Source organism: Argiope bruennichi, chromosome 7 (assembly GCF_947563725.1).
Source record: "Argiope bruennichi chromosome 7, qqArgBrue1.1, whole genome shotgun sequence".
NCBI classification, from domain to species: Eukaryota; Metazoa; Arthropoda; class Arachnida; order Araneae; family Araneidae; genus Argiope; species Argiope bruennichi.
The window spans coordinates 56,589,769-56,602,107 of NC_079157.1; the positions used below are offsets into that span (position 1 = coordinate 56,589,769).

The 12,339-nt window shown below is 28.7% G+C and overlaps 1 protein-coding gene across 2 annotated transcripts in view; it reads right to left on the reverse strand.

The window, feature by feature from the left end:
• The window catches only part of LOC129975238 (uncharacterized), a 126,524-nt gene that overhangs the window by 97,869 nt on the left and 16,316 nt on the right, over positions 1–12,339 (reverse strand). For both annotated transcript variants that reach the window (XM_056088276.1, XM_056088275.1), the window contains exon 2: positions 107–220. In XM_056088276.1, coding sequence (XP_055944251.1) covers positions 107–214 — 108 coding nt within the window. In that variant the 5' untranslated portion in view covers positions 215–220. The remainder of the gene's footprint in view (positions 1–106; positions 221–12,339) is intronic.

The window sequence follows — 12,339 nt, forward strand, 5'->3', positions numbered from 1 at the left end:
TAACAAATGTCTAGTAGAATGAAAAAATAATTCCTTTAAAGCATTTTCTCACACTTTGCATCGTTTCTTATAGGTTAATAAATCAATAAAATCTTCCAGAACTTACCCTGAAGAGCCTCTCTTTTGTGAACCAAGCATCTTCGTCCTCTTCTAAACCTAAATCTACGTTCAATTCGTCTCTAGACCGAGAAAGTATTTTCCTCCTACTGATCATTGTGTTCTGGAAGAAAAGAAAAATGGATGAATATTCAAAAACCTCATAAAAGTAAGTATCATGCTGGTAATGACTGGAATAATATTTATAGATCTACTGTTTCAATAAAATATATTTAAATCTATTGAAAATAAGAACAAATAAGATTATCACTCACACAAACCAAATATTAAGTAAATTAAAATTAATATCAAAATAACTCTTGGCGAATATAATAGACCAAACAATTTACACTCTCAGTATATTGTGTTTCAGTCCTCGTAGACTACTTAATTAAAGTAGACAGAAACCGTAATTTAGTCTTCGATTATACATGACATGTACTAGCTAATTTTAATTTTAATTAATTTAACTTGCAACAATTATTGTTTACTTCTGTCTTATATAATGGATTGTATGTTAATTCTAGAGTATCAACCAGAGCAATTATATGATAGAGATATACTGTTTGCTGCTATTAAAACAGTAATTATTATTAAAAATTAAAATTGTTTTAAACTTAGTTTTTCTGAAGAATATTGTTCTCCGGAAAATAAGAGTTCTTTGAATTTTTACGTTTTATTGGACAACAACTATACTCATTGATTTTTAATATATATGTAATATATTTTTTTTATTGAAGCAGAATGCAGGTTTGAAGACATTGAAGAGGCATGTTATATTTTTAAATTAATTTTAATATCCATTTCATGAAAGCATAATTATTTACAAGCAGAAACGCAGACAAGCCATGTCCATCACAGCGCGGCACAAAAGTAGAAGTAAGAAAAGGAACGAACAAATGATCACTAGTCTTGTATAAGATAGGATTTTTGGCCACGTGCCAATGCAATACATGTGTTGACCTAGAGAAGGGCAACGGAAGTATCACTTTCATTCGATACGTAGAATTGATTGAGCAGTAATTTTTACACAGCTTCAGTTGGATTGGATCAGGAAATAAGAGAATGAAATTACTATGGGCTAAATTAAGATAAAGCTTTGGAAATTAATTTGGTTTAAATTAAGAGTTTAAAATGTCATTATATATATATATATATTCGAAATTTAATTAAAGACATTATCCTATTGAAAGACTATCGTCGTAACGATTCTACATTAAAAGATTCCAAATTATTCGTTATACAAAATCTAGGTAAACAACAACGATGATAAATAAATACTGTAATCATCACTCCTAGGTTCTCAAATATTTTTATAAAAGAGAGAGAGATATAAACTTCTATGTAAAGATACTCCCTTTTTTGTGGGTCCTTTTCTAAAAAATTAAAACTGTTTAATAGGACATTATTGAGCATTTCTGATAAGCACAATGATAAAACAGTCATTGATTCCTATACTAACCAATATGAAAATTATTCCAGGAATTTTGTGTTACTAAGAATTATAATTTTCATATTTAGTTATTAGCTTATGACTTCTCTTTTCTGACCAGATGATGACTACCTTCTGTCTTCTGACCAATGGGGAAATTCATTTAAAATTTGCAATAAATTCTAACAGCATAAAAAATTAGTAACTCAAACGAGTCGTTTATTACATTTTTATCAAATAATATTACAAAAAAAATTTAATATTATTTAAAAAATAATTTATTACATAATAATAATAATTATTATTTTGCATTTTATTTTTCAAACCAGATGCTGACAAATATGGCCACATCCTGTTTCCTAAATTTTTGGGAAAGTTGTTTAAAATTTGCAAAATCTAACATCAATTATAAACTCTGACTCATGCCATGAGAAACTATATACCACATCACAAAATACTGATTGCATTTTATTTTGCAGACACGATTATTGCAACACCATACAATCCCACCTTCCAATACGGTGAAACTCGTTAAAATGTTGCCAGAAATTCTAAAAGCAGTAATAAATAATAAGACATGATCGAAGAATCTATCACAAACCATAAGTGTTAAGATTATAGCAAAGTGATAGTAAATTTCTAATAAAATGGCGATAAAAATGTCGACTTATCAAAAAAAGAGCAATCAACCGCAACCTCAATAACTGATGAACGCGCGATTATGAATGAATTATGACTCTTTTTATCCGTACAAATCAAGGAAGGGCCAAGAATGATAACTATACTAATATTTATCCATTTAAACTCATATCTAAACAATGATCTTTTATTTTATTTAGTTTCTACCTAACAAGTTCTTTTACTTTTTTTCGAAGGGATATTCCAGTACCGCAAAATATTGCACGTAGAGCGGTTAGTCACCTAAATGAAACGTGACAGTTCAAAAAGCGTGATGTTGAATTATATACCACCTGTTACGCGTCATACCTCAGGAATGGAACAATACAGTAAGGCCCCTAAAATAAACAGAATGATCACACGATATATAATTCGTTTATAACGATTTACCATAATTAATTATTTTAATCGAAGTTATAGATCTGAATGGAAGTGACATCCTATTGTTCTCTTTAGAGATAAAATTAATTAATCGTGAGAAGAATGAAAATTCATTCAAAATCTAGTTTTTTTTTTTTTTTTTTTTTTTAACGAATTGCAATTAGTTTTCCAATAATCGTGTGTGCGTGCGTGTGTGTATGTTTGTGAGGAAGTAATCCTTACAAGAGCAATATAATTGATTAAAGACAGACTTAGGCAGTGCAAAGTACTATATATTTATAAGCTAAAAATGATACAAAAATATACCATAAAGCAAATAATGTAAATAGAAAGTGGTATAATAATATACCGATTAAATGCCATCAAAGGAAATTGGTACAAAAACCTATTACAAGAAAATGGTGCAAATAAGATGTGGTACTAATTATAATAAATTGTACCATCGAACAAATAACATACAGAAAATATGTAAAAAAATATATATATACTGTTAAGAAAATGTCGTTCTTAAACTGGTTGTTCAAAAGTGTAACGTCAAACAGCGATGGAAGCAGAAAATGTATATTATCAGAAATATACAATGTTCAGAGGTACATCATCAAAAGATATACACCCAAATAAAGGAATGTATATAAAGCGTTACAAAACTGTATCATCAAGAAAATGATGTACATTAATTGGCGATACAATAAATATATCATCAGACGTCAAATATTTAAACTAATCTAAAGTAATCATTTATTTAACTTAATTCTTCATTTATAGATGAATTCTTTAATGTTAAAATCAGTAATTAGTGTTGTAAATATTAAATGATAATAGTTTTTTAAAAGTTTTTTTATCAAATGTTTATAACATTTCAATTTTTTACAAAAATTCGTAATTTTCTAATCTAAAGTATAAAGATAATTTCCGTTGATGATTAAACAATTACAGAAACATTCATAATCTTTGTAATTTAGTGTAAAAATTTACAGGCAAAAATTTTCATACTCAAACAAATTAGGGGTATATTTCGTTCTATATATAGATAGAGATACATAAAAACGCTTAAAATTTTATTTTTAAAATGAAATTGTACATGGAACTGATAGCACTATATCCATAATTTAAAAATATTTTTATTTATACGGCAACTAATAAACAATTTCGCAAATGAAAATAACAAAAGTTAACAGATATGAAGAAATATTAATATAAAATGCGAATAATTATTTATATAAATATAAATTTTATATTTTTATTAAATTAGTAACAGGGTGTTTTATTCAGCTATTTAAGACTGCTTATAAAAAGATGGACATTGCCAATAATATAAAAACAATATTAACATTTGATGGGCCAAATTCATTGTTTTATAAGAAATCTAACAGTTGAATAAAGGTTTTCATTTAAGCAGTAAGGCGAATAATAAGGAGCGGCAAATTAAACAAAAAAGGTACAAATGCTACTTTAAGGAATAGAGCAAAATCGAAATACTTTATTAGTTCAATACAACAAAAATTTATTTCATTGTCTAAAGTCAAATATTACGGAAAGAGAAACTTTACAAGATGTCGGAAAATATAAAAGAAAAAGAATTAAATTCTTTAACCACTGTGAATCCTTATCTACAACTCTCCTAAATAATTCTATTTTGAAATACATTTTTCTTTATCGGTATATACCAAATACTTTGATACAATAACCTAATTTTCGTATTATCAAGTATATCAGCCAGTTTTTCCTTATACCAAACGTTTTGCATTGACCACCTGTATTTTTACCCGAAAGATATTCTTAAGCATCCCTCTGAACTAAAAACATATTCTTTAGATCGAGATTTTTTGAGGAGATAGCAGAAAACAGAATGTTGTTATCAACCGGACAAGGAATAATCGCAATTACGGAGCCGTGTAATTTCCGCCCAGATTTTTTGTGAATTATCTCGAACAAACTATTCTCCCTTTTCCGGTATTCGATAACCAATCTTCGGCGAAATAGTTGCTCGAGCTTTTGTTCACTTTCTCTAAGCTTTAGAGCTACAGCAACAATCGGCGCGACACGAGAAGTCACGTTCCAAACATCAGCCGGAAATTGTGTCCAGTCCTCCAAGCAACAATGGACACCTGCCATTTTACCGTTAATGACGAACGAACTTGGGCGACCTCGCGTGCAGATGCCCGCAGACGATAATCTAGAGACAAATATCGTCTGCAGCGATTAACGGCTGAGAGGGATGGATATTTCGCACGTAATGGATATCTGCTTCATTGTGTTGTATAACGGGAATTCGGGTTGTACAATACGGTTACAGTTAAGAATATCATTACTCCTGAGATAATGTGTAATGGAGCGGAATTCAAAGGACAACTACCGGAATAGTTTTCGATTCCGATTTTTCCTTCAAAAATGTTTTGAAAAATTATACTGAATAGATTAATTCCATGAAAGTTAACTTATTTCAAAAAAGTTTGTTTAGCCATTTCTATTGGATTGAAATACTGAATTACATTTTCGATCAGCGCTTTTTAACTTTCTCATTCCTAAGATCATTCGAGTTCAGGCGCTTCAGTAGGCCCAAGTTCCTTTTTCAAAACTGAAAAAAAAAAAAAAAAAAAATGCTTATTCTCTTCAAAAACCGCAATGGAAACCTGTGTTCTTATGAGGTTGATATACAAAAAATGATTCGCACTTAAATGATGCCTATTGATAAAATATATGCTGGGACATCTTTTGAGAATTCTCAGAAAACCTCCCCTCTCCTTCCCTTCTCATAAAAAAACTATCTGGAAGAACACAGGCGAGTATGAGCGAGTCCCATTAAAGCACTAACTTTGGAATCACAACGAAAGGAGAAGGGAGGAATTTCGCAATGAAATCCAGGCTTCTCGGGCACCTGCCGTAGTTTCTTTGAATAAGCGTTTGAAACTTTTAAATACCAATAATGTTAAATTGTGAAAGGTATCGTCAAAGCATTCAAATGTCTTTATCCAAATTTTCCAATCTTTCATGAGCAAATTGCTATTTTGAAGAAAAAAAAATTAACTTCAAAAAATATCAATAAAATTTTCTGAATTTTTTTGAAATAGAATATGTTTTTATTAATAATTAATTGATACTTCATTATCTTTTTTGAATGAATTTTGGGTCTACAAAGAATGAATGGAATTTGATAATTGGGAAACAAAAAGACTTGAAAAAATATTCAAGAGTTGTAAATAATAATAAAAATGATACACGTGATGTTCCATATCTTTACCGAAGTGAAATGAAAAAAAACACACAATTGATTCAAAATGACGAATTGGTAAATCACAATTACGAGTCGTGCCTTTCAAGAGATTTAAAAAAAAAAAGCAATAAAAATTAGAGTTTCAATTTAAAATGATTTTACTGGACATTTTACACTCAGATACCAAATTTTAGAAATCAAAAAGCTTTAAAACTGACCAGATCATGTATATGTGAACTCATATGAATATATGTAACCCATAAGAATAAAAATAGGGCAGAATTATGATTTTTAACACTCCTATGCTACGCTTAAATTTACAACCGCAAATACAAAAAACAAGAATATCAAACATAACGTAGTAAAAATAAAGAGAACTGAATCGGTGTATGATAATGTTTTAGCCTCGATACACCTATTTTTTGCTCTATTTTTTAAAAATTTAATTTTAATTAAATTGTAGCGATAATGTACACATACAAAAGTATTTAATAAAATCGCAACCACGTGACCATGAATCTAATAACAACAACAATAAAAAATACTCTTGTAAAAAATCTAAAATATTTTTAAAGATTTATTAAAATTAGAAAAAAAAAAAACGTATGTAGAAATATAAAACAAGTATAACTGAAAAGCTTTTTTTTTAAAAAAATTATGGTATGATATGATAGTAAAAATGTTTTTTATTGGGCAATAATATACTCCAAAATGAAATACTGAGAAAAAACATTAAAGTTTTGATTAATTCTTAATTGAATATCTAATTAAAATTCTTAAAAAAACTTTCCTTCGTTATCATCTACGTTCCAGTAAATAATTAGATGATCTTGTAGAAAGTTTTGAATATATATTTTTCCATCCTGTATATTGCAGTTTACAGCTAATATACCAGCTGATATACATTATCATGATTTAAAAGAAGTTCTATACTTTAAACGAAAATATGTATACCTAACTGCTACTTAACAACCATTTTTTATAAAAATAATATTTGTTAGGTAGCACGCTGGGAATAAGAAAAGCTGCATTGAATGTATGGATATATTTAATTTAAACATACTTATGATAGATAATACTGATAATAATAAATATAATATAATGACATTTATTATATTAGTTTTTAACGAACTTCAAATTTTTTTATTAGTAACAAAATGAGAATTTCCTAAGGAATCCATACTAAAAAATACAAGTATCGTTTGTCGATTGAAACAGACCAATTTGAACTTCCTTAAATCATTAAATCTTTTGGAGCAAAACTCGCGAAATTTAAATCTGCTAATTTACCATCATTTTAAGGTCCTTGTTAATAATTTTTAATATTATAATGCATACCTGGACTATCTACAAATAATTCTGAGCGATGCATAACATTGGCATATACGAGTAATATTAACAATACTATTCATTGATTCTTGAATCCGAAATAATATAGGCAATATTTTTTTTATGTGATATATATGAAAAGTTAGAGTCAAGTTAAATCTGAAATCTGACAGGAGAAAAAGTTTCGTTATAGACAATGTGCAGTTAGATTATATATGCAATTATGTTTGTCGTATGACTGTAACGTTACGTGAACTGAACGTTCCATTCAAAACCAGAACGGTTCAAGTCTGAACGGACAAAGATGATCTGATTTTCATAGAACCGCAAACCGCAATGATAATATTGTTACAGCAGAAGAGTACGACAACATGGAATTAGAAAGCATTCACTGTTACGGTATAACATTATGTAAATCGACTCTATTATTAAATAAAAAGCATTTAAATATAATTTTATATATACAGTTACCTAGAACTACTCGTCTTAGGCGATTAGCTAATTTGTAGGGGATATTGGTTATGTTTCATTCCAGTTAAATCTTTTAGATATAAGTTCAGGTCCGTGATTCCGTCAAATTGTTGGGCATTAAAACTGTATTATTTTAATCGTCTTACATTTGCTCCATTTATTGTGTACATGAAGCTTTCTAACAGAAACCGGTCCTACGCCATTATGACACTATTAAAAAAGTAAATATCCCGTTACTTTATGTTATAAATTTCTTATTTAACTTATTTATTCATTTTATGAACCTCACAAATATTTAACAGAATCCTTTTTCGTCAGCTTCCAATAATGGAATATTTGATAAAACAATGAAAATGGTTTGAATAACTGGAGTGACAATGTAAATAATAGTTGTAATGTAACTATTGTTGAAAACTGAATAAAAATTTATTTTTTAAAAATTGCCAACATTCGGAAAAAATTTGGCCGAATATTAAATTGGTATCATTAAAAACAAAATTTTTTAATTTTGGAACGATGTAAAATTTATTCTTGTTGTATGATATTTACGAAAGATATCGTAAAAAAAAACAATTGGCTTAATTTTTAATTAATTAATATTTTTATTAAAATTTCAAAACAAATCGCTCTTAAGTGCATATTCTCATCCTCCAAAGTATACACGTGCCAAATTTGTTAAGTCACCCAATCTGACCTATACAGCGCCAACACACACATGTTTATTATTAATAAAGATATAACAACAACAATGCATTATACATAGTATTCCAGCAAAGTAATGAACGTTATTGTTAAGAAAAACATTCATGATTAGAATTTTCACATTTACATCCAACCTCTGTCTGCCAGACCGAACAATTCAAAATCTCTTCCAAACAACCACTTAAAGGAAGAGAACAAAAAGATACCAAAGAACAAGAAACCTCTTTGGCCCAGCAAACTCATCAATGGGACCCACGCATGCACAATGCGTCAACCTGTGCGTGGTACGGTGCTTTTTTTTTTTTTTTTATTATTTATTCAACACCAAGCAGCAGTTCCTCCCAGTGGCTACGCAATCCTCGTAACTGTTCTTTTCTCGGGACAATTGATGGATCGGGGAAGGTCGTTTACTCGGGGCATTGAGATGATGGCATGGAGAGATTAAACGGTTCTCGGCAGGCACACAAGGATGTCGGTGTCGGATGTGACAGCTACTGGCATGCCGGAGAAATGGGAACAGCCTTCCTCTTTTAATGGGCTTTCGGGGAAGGTCGAGATGCCCAGGGCTCAGAGTTAAAGTGAAAACCCATTAACCCGCATCAGATTCTCCCTTCTTTAGTTTCTTTTTGGTCTGTGTCTTTGATACGATGAATAGAATACAGATGAACCCTAAGCTGCGAAGTGTCATTACTAAGCATAAATCTTCTGCATGAAGGATTTAAATATTTCGTCGAAAAAATAAATTCATTTTGATAATAATAAATTGTTTCATGTGAATGGATTTTCCCCAGATGTAAATTTCATTATTGTTACCAAGAAATTCATTGACATTCACTATACTGAAAGGATAGCTATGACAAATAGAATAGATTTATTATTGTTATACATATATGTAATAATTTCAAATTAATATTTGAATAATTATTGAATTAATATTTCAAATTAATATTTGAAATTATGTTCAGAATGTATGTTAACATGTATTATTAGTATTAGAAGCTATGTTCTAAAAATAATTTTCTAATCATTTAAACTCAGGTTTCACTGTAACTTTATATTCTAAATTTTGAGAGCTGTTCATTTTCCCACAGAATCAAAACGTTGCGTCATTAAATTCTTTTTTTAAATTATATGAGCTCAGAATATTTTCTCACTGTCGAATATTTTCTTTCTGCCTTTCTATTCTCTGTCATGGTTTGAACAAAGAATCTTGACAAAATCTAAGTATTGGATTTTTTTTTTTTTGTGTGAAATTCCGAAGAATAAAAATTTTTAAACAACTTCCATGCTTGCTTCTTCAAAACAAATTTTAAGTATGTATGATGTATATATATACAGGAAATTTTTATTTAAAAAATGACTTAGTAGTATTATTTGAAATAAATTAGAACACTATTATTCCAAATAAGTAATTGATTTTCAAAAGATGAAAGTATATAAAAAATATTCCAAATGAAAAAGAATAATTTTATCGTATACCAAATAAATAAATGAATTCCAAAAGAAAAATAGAATTAAAGAAAATGTTCCTACTCATATTATATAATACTGTATCTCTCTTACAGTATTTCAAATAAATAATTGAATTCCAAGAGAAGGATATTTAAAAAGCATGAAAAACAAAATAAAGTGCTGTTATCGAATTCGAAATAAATGAACTACAAATCAATAAAATATTGTTGTAGTGTTTCCACAAGCATATTTTTATGTAACTACTAATAAAAAAGGCATAATTTTTGTGTTCCTTAATGAGAAGCATCGATAGAATCAAAATATCGATACAATAGAAAAGTTTAATGGAACAAAATTATAACTAAAGTATTTTAAAAATGTGGTTTAATACTCACAGTAAATTTGAATATCTATATCATATATCTGAAACATCAAAAATTTTTTATTGTATTCCAAATTATTTTTTAATACTTGAAGTAAAGTGAAATATTATTAGCATATATAGTTCTAGTGTTTTCAAATAAACCGAAAACAGAGCAGAATTATTTACATTCTAAACGAGTCGATAATATTCTGATATAACAAATTATAAGAAATTCTCAAAAAAAAAAAAAGAAGAAGGTAAGAAATAATATTTTATCTTATTTTGATTGACTTTTAATACTAAATGAAATAAAATGTTATTAACATTTTCAGAAGAATAATTAACGTTTAAGTTGATCGGAATACTTTTTTTTTATTCCTAATAAATCACTGACTGATAAAATTAAAATGCTCAAAATGAAATATTAAACAAATTAAATAGTTTTTAAATATGTTGTATTTAAAATAAAGCAAAATTTTAGATTAAAACAATATTGTTCATGCATCGGAGACGAAATACTGAAATTCCCAATGAAGTACAAAATTAATTTTTGCAGCCGGTAGACAAACAGTTTTTATAGAAGCAACTCAATCCAGATCAAATTTTATAGACTTTCTTGACACAACTTCAAAATTTAAGCCTTTTAAACTTTATATTAAAATGGCGAAGGATTTTTTTTTTATGGTGGAAACCATATTGGTAACCTTCGCACTAAAATATTGGTAGCTCTATGACTTGATGATTTTTTTTTGGGCTAGATTAGAAGACATTAAATTAATAATTATATTTCAAATATAAAAAAGATATTCTGTGTTATGTTATTGATCTTGCTTCTTTTGATTTTTCAGTGATACTTTTTATTTTTCTTCTATCTTTTTTAAACATCATTCAGATGGGTTATACAGACCAAATGTAAATACAATCCTATGCTTTAACTAAATGCAATCACTAAACGGTCCCTCCGCACTTTACAAGCCTCAAACAAAAGAGTTGTTTAGCCAACGTACACATCCTTTTTGTAAGCTTTCGCTATTTGGCAAATACGCGCGGGTCATCGCATGTCTAAGTGATCAGGGAATTCTGTCTTGCAAAAGGCCAGCCTTGGACAAATCCCGGACCGCACAATGGAAAACAATTAGCAGGACTTAAGATATTTGTTCGAGATAATGGTCGTCCAAAGGTTATGGCCTTTTCCATTTTAAGGGCTTTTATACACCGGCCATTTAATGGCTTCTTAAAATGTTTCTCTCTCTTTCTGTAGTTGGATGTCCCTTTCTTTTTTTTTTCCGCACACCATTCAATTTTATTTCTGAAACGATCACCAATGAATGCAATTCTTCAAAAGAAAAAAAAAAGAATGATTTGTTGTACCATTTTTATTGCTTTGTAGAAAGGAGAAATGGTCTAATTTATGCGAAATTATAAATGATAGCAGTATTATAGATATATCCGGGACAAAATTATCCCAATCATTAATTGTTTCACTTTTTGTTCTTATCAAATTCAAGGTCTAATGTTTTTTCCATGATAATTTAGAATGCATCTACATAATAACACTTAGCCATCTTTGAATCATCATATGAATTTATAAATGAAAAAAAACAAAAAAAACGGGAATTATCGCCTCTAAACTTTCCCGCATACTCTCTAATAAAGGTCTTATTCCAGAGAATGCCTTACATGACAATGACGTACAATAACTACGAAATATTATCCTTCGGCATGAATTTAACTTTTTACTATTTTTGGCGAGTTATTTGGCGATTAATTTCTTGCATGCGGTTAATTGTATCCGAAAATCGAATTTGGTAGTTCAAAGTGTAACTTCCAAAAGATTAAAACAAATATATAATACAAAATTACATTTGTAGTCACAAAATTCCATTCCAAATTTGAAATATTTAAGTCATTGTGTTTTTGAGTTATCGCGTTTTTGAAAGTATAGACCGATAGCCAGTCCAATTCAGTGCTGAATTTGGTTCAAACTTTGATAAGTGTCTACGCTATGGATGGTAAATATGTATACTAAATTCTATCTATATAGTTCTCTCCGTTTTGTAGTTATTGTGTTAACACATATTCGAACAGCCGAAAAGACAGAATTCCTCTGAACGAATTTTGCACAAAATTTGATAGATATCTACAAATTAAGGATCAAGACCGGAAGCCAAATTTCATCTAACCATGTCAAAGCGGTTTTGAGTTACTTTTATGACAGGC